Source organism: Gadus chalcogrammus, chromosome 14, assembly GCF_026213295.1.
Source record: "Gadus chalcogrammus isolate NIFS_2021 chromosome 14, NIFS_Gcha_1.0, whole genome shotgun sequence".
NCBI classification, from domain to species: Eukaryota; Metazoa; Chordata; class Actinopteri; order Gadiformes; family Gadidae; genus Gadus; species Gadus chalcogrammus.
In genome coordinates this window covers 7,462,411-7,479,628 of record NC_079425.1, presented here as the reverse complement: position 1 = coordinate 7,479,628, position 17,218 = coordinate 7,462,411, and the positions used below count along the sequence as shown (strand labels likewise).

Genomic DNA, 17,218 nt, shown 5'->3' with positions numbered 1-17,218 from the left:
CTCTGTGCAGACTGCAGAGGGCCGCCTTGGGCCGCATCGGCGTGGGAGTGCAAGTGTTGTGTGGTGCGTTCAGGTGTAGAACCAGTCATGCCGCTTCAAGGCCCTGCCACCAAATCCACATAAACACAGGGTTTCTTATACATTTACATTCAGATGCAAGAAAACCTGACGTTGTGTTTTCAAGTGTCTGAACCCACACATTTGGCAGAGTAATTTGTCCGAATTGTAAAAATAAAATAAGGAAAGAAGAGGCTTTTGGGTTAATATTTAATCTAGTTATCCCTGCGACGCAACAGCTTTTAATTTCAGACGAGAGACATGAAAATAATATTCAATCTAGGGTTTAGGATCGTTGTAGGGTACGTCAAAGTGTTGCGATATTAACTCATCAGTGAAAGTAAAATATAAGACTTTCTAATTATTTAGTGAAGCCACTAAAAGTCTATTTTCGAAATTATATTTAACTTGTTAAATATTTGGCCTAGTTTTCGAAGAACTATGAGAGTCCAACAAAACATAGTCGATGAAAAACATTTGTTATTTTATGGAAGAGGCCTTTACGTTGAAAAGCAAAACTACGGAACCTCGGAAGGACAATCTAGCAAATCCGTAGTTGTAACCCTGGTCCAACCTATCGTCCCATTACACCCATTTGTCAGTGTCTCTTTCCTCTATTCCCTGAACTTGTTCTGAGAAAATCCTTTTTTGTGTGATAACGCCACCCTGGCTATGTCAGAGACTTACGGTAAGAGCCTCGTTGATTATTGATCCATTATTCTCCATCGAGGGGCAAAGGGATGGAGCAGGTGTATCCACAAGGTTTTCCTTGCTACACCTTATTGACAGCTAGCCGGGGCTTAAAGCTAGCAGCTGTCAGTCTGCTAATTGCTATATCTATTGAAACATTATTGTTTTTCTGACATTTTCTGGAATTGGAAGACTTGAGAGATTAACCTTAATACAAGAGAGATTTGCCTACTTCATTCGTTTGTCGAAATTGAGATGATGTGATCATAATGGTGTGGATGGAGGTATCAAATGGATTGTTCCGTAGGTAACGTTACTTTGGAAGGAATCAATAGTTTTGTTTGTTTTGTATCTAACATTGTGGTTTGGCGAAACATTTTCGTATTCTTTGTCGCGATTGATGCTTGTTTTGCAAGTTTATAACGCCTCCCTGGCCAGCGTACTATGTTCGTAGTAATATATTATTAAAGACTTCCGTGTTATTCTTTCTAAACTTCGAGAAGCAAAACACTTCACTGATGACAGGGCACACTTCAATAGCTGGCGTTGTTCAATCCAAATTCTTGATTCTGTACAACATTCGGTTACTCATAACGCAACTTATAACACTTCATGTTCCCTCTTCAGATTTCCTGTTTAAGTTCTTGGTAATTGGGAATGCTGGAACAGGCAAATCCTGCCTGCTGCACCAGTTCATAGAGAAGAGATGTAAGTCTGAAATACATAAGTACTACGTACAACTCTAAATATGTTGTTGTTCAAAGAACTCAAAATAGTGATGTTACATCTTACGTCGCCAATGCAACAGCCAACACTGGCAATGTTTTGTCTGACAAATTCATTTCTCTAAAATAAATGGGGCATGTATGTCTATGTGTAAAACGTATGCTGGGATGTAGACTTCCATTATGACCAAGAATAAGTCAGGCTTGCCCTTATGCTTTTGGTAGAAAATTTTCTCAATAGGATTCAATTTACCATCATTTTCTTTACCTTAAATATCAGTGTTTGAAGCTTACATTTGGGTAGAGGCAGGTTGAGGTCAGGCTGGGTAGACGAATACTATCTGTGAGTGGCAAGTTAATTCATGGGCCATTTCCTTGGTTATGTTTGCAATAAGGGAAATAAAGTTTATTTTAAGCACACATTATGCAACACAAACGATCAGTATTTCTTCTATCTTGTATTACTTGCCTCTGTGTACTACAAATTAACCAAAATATTTTACTTATAGTACTTACCAAGTACAAAGATTGTACATTGTAGACAAGTCAACCAATCGGGGTCTTGCACACCTTAAACGATGCAAGCTGTTGGTCTTGGGATCTTCTTAGCCTAATGACAATTTGTTCTATTTCCAGTTAAAGATGAGTCGAATCATACCATCGGAGTGGAGTTTGGCTCCAAGATAATCAGTGTAGTCAACAAAATGGTCAAACTACAAATCTGGGACACGGCTGGCCAGGAGAGGTTCAGGTACCTGATTAAATTATTTTGCAATGAAAACTATTCTTTAAGCTGTAAAATAAAAGGAAAGGAAACAAAAACGTTGTAATGATCATGAGAATTTTTTAATGTCAGCTTAGTACTTTACTAACAAAAATATATTTGCATCAAATATATATAGCTACTATTATTGCAAAACTGAAGTCTGTCTGTCTGTTCTTTCTATTGAAATATTTATACTGTTTATCAGGTCTGTCACGAGAAGCTACTACAGAGGAGCAGCCGGAGCCCTACTGGTGTACGATATTACCAGGTGAGTCATCTAAATCCATTACAGCACTCCTTTTTATTTAATTGTTCCTTTATTAAACCATCCCTTCACCTCTCTCCCAGTCGTGAGACATACAACGCTCTAACCACATGGTTAAGCGATGCCCGGATGTTGGCCAGTCAAAACATCGTCATTATCCTCTGTGGCAACAAGAAAGACCTGGAGGCTGACAGAGAGGTCACGTTCCTGGAGGCGTCGCGCTTCGCACAGGAAAACGGTTCGGATACGACTCCTCTTTATCTGTGTGATGGCAAAAAAAATAGTCCCCCATATGAATAAATGATTTGGCCTGTGCACGTAGTAGCTCATACAGGAACAGTGTATGTTTGATCATAACATTTGTGTGTTTCTGGTTCTTTTTCAGAATTGATGTTCCTTGAGACAAGCGCTCTGACGGGGGAGAACGTTGAGGAGGCTTTTATACAGTGTGCAAGGAAAATCCTCAACAAGATTGAGTCAGGTACAAATGCTGAACACAACCTGACCTGTGTATCACCCTGCAACTTGTATTGCTCTCCTCTGCTGTCATAGTCTGACACAAGATGATACACAGTAATACTTCCATGATACAGAGTCCATTCTGAAGAAATCATTGATAGGGATCAGTGATTAGATTTCCATTGCTAGCTCTGATCACACTTTTATTCCTGTTAGCGTGTAAGATGTCATGAATCTGTAGAAGGTCTGGGGGGGGGGGGGAACAGGCTGAATGTCCGCCAGTGGAGCAGAATGGTTGGTGCTCCTAGCGCATAACCATTTCTCAGTGTGGGCGTTGCAGTCTCCTAGGAACCAATATGTCTTAAGACTGGTTTAGCTGCCTTTTTAGGAGTATTATTGTGTGTATATTTTACACACAGACACACACACATCTTACTGGTATCGTTCTCTTGAGTCCTCTACCAATATGCATATACCATCTTTTCCAAATTGCCTCTCTTTCTTCAAACACAAACAGTCTACATCGTTGTTGCTGTTCTCAATGTCTATCTCCATTCTTGCACTCTTCTTCCTGCTTAGCCATTCGCCCGCCTACTTACCAAACAGAATCGTTTGGTAAATGGTCATAGTTCAAATATGAATGGCCAGGAATGTGTATCGTTTTGATCCATTTACATTTAGGCGGCCTGCATGAACTGTGTTCTGACACACGTGTTTTTGGGCCTAGCACATCCAATCCCGGCCCCTGGGCTTCATTCAGGTTTTGGTTGTGTCTCCATTTCCAGGGGAGCTGGATCCCGAGCGAATGGGATCCGGGATCCAGTACGGCGACGCGGCACTGCGACAGCTGCGCTCCCCCCGCCGCGGGCAGCCCCAGGGGGGCCAGGACTGCAGCTGTTAGTGGGCCCCGCCGCTGCATCCACCAGGTGGGGCTAACACAACCACACACTAGGGAGTATGTTGGTGGGATCACGGTGTGTTCGAGATGCGTCGTACACCACACACACACACACGAGTTGCAGGCTTTTAGCACTTGTAGCGTTCCCGTTTGATTCTGTGGGCATCGCTACAGGACAAGTTGGGGGAAGAACAGACCAACGTGGTACAAATACAAAAGAAAATATATCTCATTACGGGCGCAGCCATTTTTGTTTGTCGAGTTGTCAACCTCGCTGAACTTGCTGCCACGGTCGGATGTCGCAAGAAAGCTGGGAGACTTCCCATTTGCAACTTATTTGGGTGGTGAACGAGGCCTCTCGAACACACCTTGAGGAGATGAGATCTGGGAGTTGTTATCTGGTTCATGATCATTGACCAGCTTGGGTGGCAGCAGGCTGGGTTTTATGGCTGTAGTTGACAATTGATTATTGATCGTCACAAACAGAATGCCAACTGTTTGTATGGGGGTTTGGGCACAGGTGTGGTTTTAAATGTACATACTTTCATTTAGGTTGGAAAAAGACCAGTGGAAGAAGAAAAAGAAGAACGGCCTGAGAAAAAAATGTTGATTTTAGGTTACTATTCTTGTGACTTTTTTCTTTTACCTTTTTAACCATTCGCCATCTCCTGAGCATTGAAAATACTTAATTATACCATGCCCTTGTCTGGAACCCTAACCCCTGGCCTCAGAAAGTCCTAATTGTCGTTTTAGAGTGGGCGTGAGTGAAATGGAGGTACAACGAAAGGCAAGCGTTTGGATGTTGCTTCTTGCTGTACCGTTTATACACATTGCTTCATTACCATGGGCCTGCATTGCTCTCATTATAGCCATAGTTACATGAGCATGTTCATTATAAAAAATGGTCGAATTAGCTATGTAGATTTTCTCAAAGTGATGTAATATTATATGCATGGAAACACAACACATGGACATTATGAGGAGTGCATTTGTTACGTTATGTTATTGATTTTTTTAAACCGCACTTCATTATGTAGTCATCCCGGGTTAGGCACTGGTCGGCATAGAAGGAGCCGAAGGGGACGAGGAATCCTCTTTGGTCGTTTTGTACTAGGTAAGTCCTTGTAGTGGTGGATTTTAATTCAAAATCAAAATCAAAATCAAGAATCAGTACTTGTCAGTGGTTTCTATCAACCTTGCCTCAGCCCATCCACCAAGCTATTTAATAAAGCCCAACCCATTAATTAGGAAGTGTATCAATGAAAAACTGTGGGTTTGTCCCTTCCTCACCTGCTGTTATCAACCAAGGGCTAACCTTCCTCTTCTTGCAAATGGATTCTATCTACCTTATTTCTCTTACTGTCACTCTAATCTTACTGGTATGTTCTCTGAGTCCTCTACCAATATGCATATGCCAATCTTTGCCAACTGCCTCTTCTGCAAACAAACACCAGTCTTCTTCGAGGTTGTTAGTATCCATATCTATCTCCATTCCTAAACTCTCCTTCCTGTTTAGCCATTCGCCTACCCACGTACCAAACAAAATCGTTATTTAAGCTATATCGCTATGAATCTTAATCTACTAACTTTCCAATCTATCTTTTCGTATCTTTTTTCATCCTACTGATGTATGCTAAAGTATGTGCCGAAGCTTCTTCAGGAAAACTCCTCTTGTTGAAATTCTATCCTGTTCACGCAAGGATTCCTACCGTCTTGTCTACTTGCAATCTGTCCAACGGTCTACTCTCAAACCATTGGTCACCATCCCTTTTCCCTTTTTATTGTCTTTCTGTTATGCTTTTCCCATCAATTCCGCTTCCCCTACATGTTAATGAGCGTCCCTGCTTCCTTCCTCTTAGTTAATTGGCTACCATGATTTGTTCTGCTCTTAATATCATCATCACTCCTACCTTTCTTGTTCATTCTCCACCCACCTCAATGCGTCTTGCAAAATGTACATCGAGTCTGTAAAAAGAGGTTGACGCATGTTTTATCAAACAGAATATATTAAAGTATTCCATTACGACTTATGTATAGAAAAAAAAACGTGTATATTAACTTCATGTTTATATTATCATCGTTTAAGGCCTCATCATTCAGTTATTTAAAACGTCCTCTCTGGGGAAAAAAATATAATTTTGGCAGCCTCGACAAGGAAAGAAAAGACGGTCAATGTGGATGTAAATAAAGTTTCATAAATAATAACAGTCTGCCATGAAAGTCAGTTAACCTGTCGGTTGTAAAAAAAAAAAATAGTATATTCGTGGTGCCAGTGGGAGCAGAGTTGTATCGTTTCCCTTGATCACTCCGAGCTGTCAACATTCCATATCATTTAAATAACGATCACATTGTCTTAGTGTCCGTTCATGGTGACCTAAAAAATACCGAGAGCATATTGTGTGAAGCCTAGATTTCCGAACTTGCTGCCATATTATCGTCCATCTACTCCAGCATGCGCCTGGGTTCACCTTGCTGCATTTTAAATATTTGAAGATTTAAAGTGCATTAAATGTGAGAGTATTTCTTTATTTCCAAAATTACTTTTGAGTCACAAACTCCTTTTATATACCCATTTAAACTGGTGTAAAGTCCTTTTATTTTTGTTTATCTAAGTGTGTTGTCGCTATTTCCTAATGCTAACGGGTCACTCCCATCGGGTATATTTTAGCGATGTAGCCAATTATTTTGGTAGTATTGATTATCTTAAATCACACGGACAAAGCAAAAATGTATTTGAGAAATAGTGCTTGTCTGAAATTGGACCACTTTTACTGATATGGTTTGATTTCCAGCTGGGATTCTCAGACCCTTTTACTTGATGTGTATGTATGTTTTATCTGCCGTCATCAATCACATGGATTTTATTTATTGTGTATAATAAAATATCTTTTTGAAATAAGTGACTGCAAATCATAAATGTCAACTACATGAAGAGCCCAAATCCAACGTTTGATAGATGCATCATTGACCCTCCATTGGTAAAGTGTCAATCTAGGTGGTGTTTATTATAAAGCTCACTCAGTTGGCAATATTTTATTAAGGCTGACCATTTGCAAATGTAGATTACAGCCATAGTATTTTAGGATAAAAAGGTTATGAACAGAAGTGATTTGTTTGGATTGTTGCCTAATAGTTGTGTTCCATGCTTGTCTTGGTAATGCTGTGAAGTAGAGCCTATAATAGACCAGTTTAAAGACAAGTCAGGCTTCTTGGTTCAACCATGTGAATATCCCAGAAACAAGCCTACACCCACACATAATATGTACAGTACACACCATTCACAATTCTGTGTCCATAACACAAAAGTCATTTAAGCCATAACAAATGAGACGGAGGTCTGTTGGCAGTCAGAGGCCTGCACGCCAAGTGACGAGGATAATCACTCTGGACGTGTATTTGTGATAACAGTTATAAGCGACACAGAATAGGATTTGTTTGTTTAATCATTTGTTCGGCTCCGCCAGCACAAAACGTTCTGCAACTCGACTGGGACTGGACTGTTGCCAAGCAACAAAAAAACATTTTCCTGCACACTAGCTTGCTACTTTGTGTAGGTCTACAGTTATTGTAGGCCAGCTACTATGTATCTAGAATGTATCATGTACATTTATCTGCAGGTTTCCATTTATTGTGAAACCAGTGAAATTAGAGAATGTTGACAGTCTCTTGGTAGCATGTGTGATGCCAATGAGTTTACAGTTCACGATTGTTGGATTAATTAACGATAATTATAAACATCTGTAAAGCGGAGTGATGCATGTATAGTTAAAAGTCCCAAAGCTGTTGAAACCCTATATCAGCGCTCATGGAATGCCTCTTTTCACATCAAATTACTTGGTTGAAAAGAATTGTGTAACACATTATATTAACTATACAAACACTATTATTCAGGTCACAAAAAAAGAAATCTCAAACCAAATACATTTCATTCTGTACAATAACAGGAGGAAAACCATTTTTGTTCTTAACCATTGATTAAAATACATTATGTGTGTTGTAATATACAGAAATAGAAAACCATCATCCACAACCACGATATCCCGAATGAAAAGCTTTTGATCTTATCTAAACTACTCTACTAACGAAACAAAGACTAAAAATACCTACATGATGTGCAGTCTGACAGACACACTGTGCAAACGCTAAGAACATTAAAACCGCAATTCAATAACAATTTATATTTTTCTAATGTAACCACAACCTGTAAATCTACAAAGGATGCTGGTGTGTGTGTGTGTGTGTGTGTGTGTGTGTGTGTGTGTGTGTGTGTGTGTGTGTGTGTGTGTGTGTGTGTGTGTGTGTGTGTGTGTGTGTGTGTGTGTGTGTGTGTGTGTGTGTGTGTGTGTGTGTGTGTGTTTTTTAGTCTTTGAGGACCACAATGTTGGTCCATCCATTTGTTCTACCGTGCACGGGCGGAGAAGCATCTCATGTACTCCGTCAGCCAGGGGTTGAACTCCGGCTGTTCTGGCCCGGTTCTTTTCTTGTCCAGGTCAGCCGATTTCGCTCTTCGCTGCTCAACTCGCTGGGTCTGGAGAAGACGCTCTACATCCCGCCTGGTCTTGGCTCGTAGTGCTGACTCATGGATCTGACAATGAGAGGGCGGCATGTGAATACATCAAATCTTGAATATAAATACATATCAATCATTTATGTGATTTGGTGGAAGCTTTTATCCAAAGGGTCCATGCTGCTACATGACTTGGCTACATTCGTATTAGGTGGCATGGTAATAAATAACAAACGCAAACACACACACACACACACACACACACACACACACACACACACACACACACACACACACACACACACACACACACACACACACACACACACACACACACACACACGATGAGGGAAGAAAGTAGAAAGTGCTGTGGAAGGTGAGAGCGTGAGCTCACCTCCCCAGTGGAGGCCGCAGGGCCCACATTATGAGTCCTCTTGGCAGCCATGTCGGCAGCCCGCTCCCCCTGCCCGTACAGGGCAAAGGGATGCCGGCCCTCCATGCTCTCGTCCCGAGGCCTGTGCTTCGGCGCAGACCTCACTCTCTTAACAAGCTGAGGTGCTTTAGTAGACCTGGAGGCGGTCTTCACCCGCTCTGGGTGGCGGGAAACTCTTTCTGGAAGCAAAAATAATACAAAAAGGAAATGTCAAGTGTGTAGTGTGTTGACACTTGTTACTGTCGACATTTTAAAGGAATGTTTGTATTGGAATTATCACAGACTCTTCAAACATGCTTGATCTATTGAGACGTTCATTCAAATCGTCCGTGTTTTACACAAGCCCAATTTAGCATAGTGAATGTTCACTGTTGGCCATGATGTCTATATGGCTTCCAAAACGATCTATTTCCTTCACCGCTTACAACTGTCCTTGATGTTCTACAGTGTAATGTCACTTTAGATTAAATTGTCTTATAAAGACATTTGACTTCAGTCTTTATGTAAAAATCAAGGTCCTTTGAATCTGGTCCAAGGGGCGGCGTCCATATACACAGAGACTGTTTCACTCTTAGCCTTTGATGAGTACATGAGAACTAGGTGCTGTAAGTCGTTCAGCATTTGGATACCTTGGTCAGGTTGCTTTGCAAGAGTTGGTGGTTGATTACTACATCTACTGTTGGCCCTCTGCTCCTCGCTCTCCTCCTCCACTTGGGGTCTTAACTCGGCCACACCCTCACGTTGGCCTCCTTGAGAGAACAGCGGGTAGAAGGGAGGTGGGCAAGTGCTGAGTAGGCGGTATTGTCGGGGACATCATTGGAAAATAAGGCATGCAACTTTTTTTTCCTTTCACAAACATGACGTTTGCTAAACACAATACGGTTTTATACGTTACAGAAGTTGATTGGCGCTTATAGTTACCGTTGGCAGCAGAGGTCGTATGAGACGCATCCTCAACCTCTTCTGGAAGTTGAATCTTTGGTACCGTTTCTGTGCTACACGGAAGAGTTACCCTGTGCCTCCCCTGCCGGACTCTACCGTCTCCCCTACATTGTTCATATTCTTCAGCATCTTGTCGGTCTCCTGCGGTTACAGTTTCTGTGGGTTTTTTGTTCGACTGCGTAGGGCTTTCGCTAACATCGGAGTCGGTGTCGGATCCGCTCCAGAACCAAGGGTTGTGACTGTGCTCTAGAAGCCTCCGGGCCATCCGGTACCTGAACAACTCCTCATAACACTTGGAGTAGGATTCCCATTTGGGATCTTTAAATTTCTTCATGTATTCTGTCCGAATCCTCATGGTTACCATCCCTTGCCTCGCTACTTCCTTCTCGTCTCTGCAAAATAAAAAGAGATTCAGATCAAACCATTTTTTACGATATGTCCACAGTGCATAACAAATAAATGCAAAAAATCCCCTAACCGGTAACAATGTTTATTTACTAAGGCACTCGGACGTGGACAAACGGCACCGCCCAGACATTTAAATGAAAAGCTCCGCACGTTTTAGGCCAATAGTAAAAGAGCTGCGTGCGTGCTCGATGAGGCACGTCACTTCCGTGTCATGTATTCTTCCATCGTATGTATTCAATAACATACGCACAACATGTCGACTCCACGGTAATATATCACACCACATGTCCTTTCGCTCTGACTTTATCTGCCCTTTCATGTTTTAAATGGTTTGAGACGTCATATTTTCTAGGCGTACAGCCTATTAAAGCCTGGAATAAAACATGTTCACACTAATCTACCCTCGAGTTGTATTTTGCGTGTCCATTTACCTAGTTATGAATGTCGGGGATTTACAGCATACTGTAGAAAAAGGCCTAATGGATTATAAGCAACAGTCATCCGAATAAGACACTTCAAATGCTAATGCTATTCAAAATAAAACAATAACATAACACCCACAACTAAAGAGCAATGCCTGGAAACGCAAAAGCAGATATCGCTGTTGGAAAAGGTAATTGGGAGTAATACAATACTTACAGCAGCTCGGATTTCAGCGACGCAAAGTGGAACAGATGGCGTTAATTCGAAGAGGTGGGGCAGCCCAAATATGGGCTTTACGTCGTAGCTCCGCCCTCTCAACGTAGCTACCCACCCGGCCGCATTCAACAGGTGTCCCTCGCTGAAACACGGGGAATGACTAATGCTCTTAGTCCATACATGTTGTTTTAATAACCGTTGACCAGATGATGCACTACTCTTTTCATTACCATGCCCTGTCGCTATCATTGTATCATTCTCATTTAGACGAATCACAAATTAGGTCATCATTGGTAGGTAGGTAGGCCTATAGGAGGACGTATCATAAATAATGACGCAGCCTTCTTTTATTGTGATAGTTGTTTGTACGAATCTTAAGTGTATTTATGATACAAACTACTCTCACAGACAAATGATATTTATATATATTGGGAACACCATGGTTAGGTCTCGGCCAGAATTAGCACACCTTTTGACAAGGACACTTGCGCTCCAGTCAATCCACGCCTGCGGCACAAATATGTCTACGAGGGCAGGATTGCAGACTTGCATGCATGGGTATTTTTCTAAAGATGGCCTGTGAGTTGGACATTTGTAGCCTGACTGGGAGACAGAGTTCGGGGTCGGATGTCCACGCCATGATCCACTCGGTCAAAAGTAGAACTGCTGCTGCCGTGACACATTCCTGGAGCGCCAAACCCGTGCTGGGGTGCCCACCCCGCATCCAGGCTATCAGCTGTGATCGGACCGCCGGATCTATTTCTCTCCTTCTTACCCCCCCCCCCCCCGTTTGAATTTCCAATCTATTTATACTCCATTGAACCCAATACACCTGGCCTGGCCTATATTGAAAAATGTTCAATAGAGATTTCTTTGGTCTACATCCGCATTATTTGTATATGAGAAGTAGGCCTATGGTATCATCCAATGGTCATAAGTCTTTTAAGTTTGTGCCTCACCAATAAGCAGACTAGTGTATCATTCTAGGTCTATTGGCCGGGCCCTAAATTCAACTGCGGCCAGCATGCACACTGTCTCAGCTCAGTCGTGATGAGTCGCTACTGTAACTTTGTCGATAATTAGTAGGCCTACTCCTATTCTACTTCTTTTTTGATAATATAAAGGTCGGTCTTCACCTTGGCTTAGCCTATAACAATTGTCATTTAAAAGGCAAAAGAATTGCAAAATTAGGAATTTTCAACCATATCTTGAATTCCAATGTTTGCAGCTTCCACCCACCGATCACCACTCTTTAATATAGTTTAAAAAAACAGCGGAAAAATACCAAATATTGGACTTTATTAAATTAATAATCGTCATGTATATACACTTACATTCACATGTGCTGGGCTACATGTTGCTGTTTAGATTTTTTTATTATTTTTTGGGGGTTGGATGCATGGTTCAGTGTTGTTTGTTCACAGTTTGTTCTCCGAACAACACAGACAACACACAGCAATCATGATAGAATCATAAAACAAATGCCGACGAGTGTCAACAGCGCAGACGGAAAGTCCGTTGACCGCATGGTGTCGCTGTGCCGCAAGGGGTGGTCCTTCTCCCCGCCCGGTCTCCTGAAAGTTGGTGGTGGTAATGATGATGACGACGGAGACGACGATGGAGAAAAAGGTTGAGGGTTTAGAAGCACTTCCTGTGGACGATGGAGGGGCCTGCCTCGTCGTACTCCTGCTTGGAGATCCACATCTGCTGGAAGGTGGACAGGGAAGCCAGGATGGAGCCACCGATCCAGACGGAGTACTTCCTCTCGGGGGGAGCAATGATCTAGAGGAGGAGGAGGAGGGGAGAAAGTTGTTAGGGACAAGTGACGTTTTTGAAGTGCATTATCCTCGATGATTAGGCTATATCTAACTCGTTAATTGCAGTGTGTATTTGTTGGTTAGTCTGCTATACCTTGATCTTCATGGTGGAGGGGGCCAGGGCGGTGATCTCCTTCTGCATACGGTCAGCAATACCAGGGTACATGGTGGTACCACCGGAGAGCACGTTGTTGGCGTACAGATCCTTACGGATGTCAATGTCGCACTTCATGATGCTGTTGTAGGCGGTCTCATGGATACCGGCGGATTCCATTCCTGGTGAGCGGAGAGAGAAAGTTAAGTCAGCACCGCTGCGTAAGGGCAAGTATTGGATTATCCAAGTGCGTAATGGTTGGGGAATCCGATCGATCCTCTTTACGCACCAATGAAGGAAGGCTGGAAGAGGGTCTCAGGGCAACGGAAACGCTCGTTTCCGATGGTGATGACCTGACCGTCGGGAAGCTCGTAGCTCTTCTCCAGGGAGGAGGAGGAGGCGGCGGTGGCCATCTCGTTCTCGAAGTCCAGAGCCACATAGCAAAGCTTCTCCTTGATGTCGCGCACGATCTCACGCTCAGCTGTGAGGAGACAAGTGTGGAATTTAAGTGGGGAAAGTCCATCGGTCGCACAGCATCACCGAAAGTAGACCATTTTTTGTCGAACGTTAAGAATGACACTCAGTCCCAGTTTAGACATAATCAAGTATTACGGCACCGTGAAATATTTTGTTGGATTGTGGGTAATGTCCTGCATTTTCGCGGGATTAATAAAATAACGTGGTTACTATTGGGGGCAGCTATGCTTGAAGCTATGACTCCTTACCGGTGGTAACGAAGGAGTAGCCACGCTCTGTCAGGATCTTCATCAGGTAGTCGGTAAGGTCGCGACCAGCCAGGTCAAGACGCATGATGGCGTGGGGCAGGGCATAACCCTCATACACTGGGACGTTGTGGGTGACACCATCACCGGCATCCAGCACAATACCTGAGAGGAGGCAGGGCCGCGTGATGATTAGACACACAGACCGCACACATACAGTATGCCTAAAAGACACTATTAGGCACTTTAAGTCTACATTACGCATATCATTTATCAGTCTGAGAAATGCGTAAAAGAGGAGGGGAGATTTTATCGTTCGGTCTTTTGTGTTCTTATGAATGAAATTATGTAATGTTAATGTTGTCATTCTTACCGGTGGTACGGCCGGAAGCGTACAGGGACAGGACAGCCTGGATGGCCACATACATGGCGGGGACGTTGAAGGTCTCAAACATGATCTGGGTCATCTTCTCTCTGTTGGCCTTGGGGTTCAGGGGGGCTTCAGTGAGCAGGGTGGGGTGCTCCTCGGGTGCCACGCGCAGCTCATTGTAGAAGGTGTGATGCCAGATCTTCTCCATGTCATCCCAATTAGTGATGATACCGTGCTCGATGGGGTACTTCAGAGTCAGGATACCTCTCTTGCTCTGGGCCTCGTCGCCGACGTATGAGTCCTTCTGACCCATACCGACCATGACTCCCTGGAAGGATCAAATAGGAGGCATTAAAAATATTAATGGTCGGTCTATGAACATATAAAACGTCGGATACATAACACTCGGATGGACGTTTTACCACCGTGGCTGAACTATGAGTGTGTAATAATAGGCGGTGTCCACATTTTTGGCAGTAAACACAACATAACCGAGTCTGTCACCTGACGATTTCTAACTGCTTGACTGTCAAGAGTGTAATGTTACTGCTTGGTGCAGAAAACCCCCCAGAATAAAATAGACTAAATTAATATGAAAATATTTTGGAGGCTTCTAGATTTCACTGCTAATAAAAAAGCATAGAGATTAAATAATGATGATTGTGAATAGCCTAATAGTCTCCATCTATTCTAGTACTGTCCTTTGTAACTATGTCCACCCATTTCTGTCTATTGTTTTGTATTGTTTTCTTCAATACGTGTGCGGCTGCTTGCCTGGTGACGGGGGCGGCCAACGATGGAGGGGAAGACGGCCCTGGGGGCATCGTCTCCGGCGAACCCAGCCTTCACAAGGCCGGAGCCGTTGTCGCACACAAGGGCGGTAGTTTCTTCGTCGTCACACATGTTGGCTTCTAAAACAGAGGAGGGAGAAAGAAAGAACAATTACCCCCTACTTCGTTTGATGAAACGCAGGGACGGGACAAACACTAAAACATATTCGATTTCTCGGTTATTTTCCGTACAGCATTGTTGGTCCATGTAGGACATGGCTATAATCTCAAGCCATCCCAAGCTCTCCCTATATCGACTGCATACGTGTGAATAGTCAAATATTAAATATAATATAATCTAAAATTAAATACTTCAATAAATAAAATACTATTCTATATTGTATTGGAATACCTATATACTCCAATAGTTATGACTTGTCTTGCCCTGCTCAGATCCCGTATACAGCGCACCTGTTGTGAACCATTACGCACGACAGCCGTTACGCACACGCTACCTATGTAGAACGTTTCTTGTGTGTTCTGCTAAAGAACAAATCTGATAGTAAGTTTGTCCACTATTTAGGCTTCGAAATATAATCTGCAGTCTAGTAGCCTGCCGAATAACGTTTGGCACATTTACTTTGTCAAGCTGTCAATTAAATAAAACATTAACGTATCACATAAACGCAGATCATTTGTTCAGAGAGAAAGTTATCTCTTTGCGTAAATATTGTATCGCTGCCGCCTTGGTTTCTATCTGCATCCGTATCTTCCCAGTTTGACTTCAGGCGATGCACTAGAACTATCCTCATCCTGGGAACTGCTCAGCGGCATGAGCTATACTCCAATCGTTTGCTATCCAATATTATGAATGGAAGACTTCTCAAAGACCGATCACTATCCACACACTGCATCATATCGACTAAACTCCAAACATGTTCCTATAGTCCATTGGTTCCAAAGGAAAGCCCCTCGGGCAAAGCCTGGTCCCCTGTGTTAGGGCCCAAGGAGGAGGCTCTAGGGACGGTATAGATGGTATCTTACCTTAGGTGAGTGTCTACGGCTTGAGGAGAGAAAGACCTAACCACTGCGATTGCTGAACCAGCTGCAACTCTTTCTGCTGCACTACCACTTTATATAGTAACCCCTCGACCATTCAAAACACCACGGACTGTCCCCCTATACCGGCAATCTGCCATATTAGGACGTTGACAGGCCGGGAGGGGGTGGAGGAACACGAGGAGGCGGGGAGAAGACAGCAAGGAACCACGCCGGGATATATGGAAATCTATCAGTTGGACACTAGGTGATGAGGTGAGGCTTGCCTGTAACGTTGCGCGCTCCCGACGAGGTCCTCCAAGGGGGGAGACGAGCGCGCGCCATATATGGAACTGTCGCTGTGACCTCCCCACACGGACTTTGACGCCCCCCGCGGTCCCACCCCGCGGTCCCACCTCACGGGCCGTATATGGAGCCCGCGGACATGGATTCCCTAAGTGAGACGACATGTGCTCCCGAGTTGATTGGGTGCCACTACAGGCCCCACCTAGCATTTACAAACGAAAATGCTGCTCTCATCTCAAAAGAGTGAGGCCATACTGGGGTCCTAAATTAAAATGCAGGTGGCTCCCTGGGGGCTCAACACAATACGTGTTTGATTCTCAGTGTCATCACACTGTTTTCGTTACAAGTATCTGTGGCCAATTATGTTAATCAATGGTTTAACTATACAATGTATATTCACTGCAACAATTAAGCCAGAATGTGGGGAAATAAACAATATTCCATGGGCAGTAGGCGTCAAATAATAATATTCCTATTTGTCACATGTCCAATAGTGAGGTTGTGTAGAACAACAAAAATACACATCAGACTAATGGGTTTCACCTCTCCTACTTCAATATTCAAACAATAAATATAGAGGGAAAATAAACACATAAAAAGGGGAACTGAAAAAAAAACTGTGACCCTATCATTGGACTCTACTCACTCAGTGAAAGAGCTTAATTATAACCCGCCCAGCCTGTGTGTTTGTGTGTGTGTGTGTGTGTGTGTGTGTGTGTGTGTGTGTGTGTGTGTGTGTGTGTGTGTGTGTGTGTGTGTGTGTGTGTGTGTGTGTGTGTGTGTGTGTGTGTGTGTGGGGGTGAGATTGTGCGTGTGTTGGGGTATGTGGTGTATGTGGTGTGTTTGTGGGTGTGTGTCTGTGTGTGTTAGGGGTCGAGGGAGTGGACAAGGGTGGGAGGTGCTCAGGGGCCTATTATAAACCTCAAGGAAGTGACGACAACACATGCAGGCCCCATAGAGGAAGAGTGAGCCCTGCGTGGACCAGTGGGGGCCGTTTCTTCCCATTAAGGGAAGAGAAAGAGCAGGAGACCCGGGCAAGGGACGAGTGGAACAGAATAAAGCATCAATTAAGATTCAATCAATCAAAGATATTGGTGCAAATAGCACATCTCAATATCTTTATGGGGTCGAGTACAAGGAGAAATGGGGAAAGGAATTCAGGGCACTTGGAAAATCGGCCGATTTTGAGAAATCAGTGATGAATAATTTAATCATACCTTCATGCATATGCTAATTTCAGATTGTAGTAATTAGAATACATTTGTAAAAAATAAATCAATAGCCATATGACTCAAAACAAATATATCTTTAT

The 17,218-nt window shown here is 43.2% G+C and overlaps 3 protein-coding genes across 7 annotated transcripts; 1 reads left to right on the top strand and 2 right to left on the bottom strand.

Annotated features, from left to right (window-relative positions):
- The first annotated feature begins 595 nt into the window (after positions 1–595).
- Positions 596–8,103, top strand: rab4a (RAB4a, member RAS oncogene family). 2 transcript variants are annotated; one of them, XM_056607135.1, is made up of 8 exons: positions 596–745; positions 1,375–1,455; positions 2,109–2,223; positions 2,444–2,506; positions 2,587–2,741; positions 2,889–2,984; positions 3,748–3,888; positions 4,413–8,103. In XM_056607135.1, exons 1-7 carry the CDS (start codon positions 730–732, stop codon positions 3,861–3,863), a joined length of 642 nt encoding a protein of 213 aa, XP_056463110.1. In that variant the 5' UTR covers positions 596–729; the 3' UTR covers positions 3,864–3,888; positions 4,413–8,103. The 2 variants fall into 2 exon arrangements, with proteins under 2 accessions (XP_056463110.1, XP_056463111.1); XM_056607136.1 differs by lacking the exon at positions 4,413–8,103 and having other exon boundaries at positions 3,748–3,893.
- Positions 8,104–8,137: 34 nt separating this feature from the next.
- Positions 8,138–11,562, bottom strand: ccsapb (centriole, cilia and spindle-associated protein b). 4 transcript variants are annotated; one of them, XM_056607132.1, is made up of 5 exons: positions 10,221–11,562; positions 9,722–10,134; positions 9,430–9,549; positions 8,762–8,979; positions 8,138–8,445 (listed from the first exon to the last, which is right to left on the bottom strand). In XM_056607132.1, exons 2-5 carry the CDS (start codon positions 10,104–10,106, stop codon positions 8,260–8,262), a joined length of 909 nt encoding a protein of 302 aa, XP_056463107.1. In that variant the 5' UTR covers positions 10,107–10,134; positions 10,221–11,562; the 3' UTR covers positions 8,138–8,259. The 4 variants fall into 4 exon arrangements, with proteins under 4 accessions (XP_056463107.1, XP_056463108.1, XP_056463106.1 ...); XM_056607133.1 differs by having other exon boundaries at positions 10,582–11,562; XM_056607131.1 differs by having other exon boundaries at positions 10,790–11,561.
- Positions 11,563–12,071: 509 nt separating this feature from the next.
- acta1b (actin alpha 1, skeletal muscle b) lies at positions 12,072–15,808 on the bottom strand. The gene is made up of 7 exons (XM_056607129.1): positions 15,607–15,808; positions 14,567–14,703; positions 13,796–14,120; positions 13,426–13,587; positions 12,990–13,181; positions 12,701–12,882; positions 12,072–12,571 (listed from the first exon to the last, which is right to left on the bottom strand). The coding sequence occupies exons 2-7, from the start codon at positions 14,693–14,695 to the stop codon at positions 12,428–12,430; spliced, it is 1,134 nt and encodes a 377-aa protein (XP_056463104.1). The 5' UTR covers positions 14,696–14,703; positions 15,607–15,808; the 3' UTR covers positions 12,072–12,427.
- Positions 15,809–17,218: the final 1,410 nt, after the last annotated feature.

Excerpts from the sequence above, each read along its gene's own strand:
- ccsapb (XM_056607132.1), bottom strand. The coding sequence starts at position 10,106 with ATGGTAACCATGAGGATTCGGACAGAATACATGAAGAAATTTAAAGAT. Across the intron at positions 9,550-9,721 it reads TACGACCTCTGCTGCCAACG|GAGGCCAACGTGAGGGTGTG; the intron begins GTAACTATAAGC and ends TGTTCTCTCAAG. Across the intron at positions 8,980-9,429 it reads TGCAAAGCAACCTGACCAAG|AAAGAGTTTCCCGCCACCCA; the intron begins GTATCCAAATGC and ends TTTTGCTTCCAG.
- rab4a (XM_056607135.1), top strand. Across the intron at positions 2,507-2,586 it reads CTGGTGTACGATATTACCAG|TCGTGAGACATACAACGCTC; the intron begins GTGAGTCATCTA and ends CCTCTCTCCCAG. Across the intron at positions 2,985-3,747 it reads CCTCAACAAGATTGAGTCAG|GGGAGCTGGATCCCGAGCGA; the intron begins GTACAAATGCTG and ends CTCCATTTCCAG.
- acta1b (XM_056607129.1), bottom strand. The coding sequence starts at position 14,695 with ATGTGTGACGACGAAGAAACTACCGCCCTTGTGTGCGACAACGGCTCC. Across the intron at positions 14,121-14,566 it reads TTGGCCGCCCCCGTCACCAG|GGAGTCATGGTCGGTATGGG; the intron begins GCAAGCAGCCGC and ends TGATCCTTCCAG. Across the intron at positions 13,588-13,795 it reads CGCTTCCGGCCGTACCACCG|GTATTGTGCTGGATGCCGGT; the intron begins GTAAGAATGACA and ends GCCTCCTCTCAG.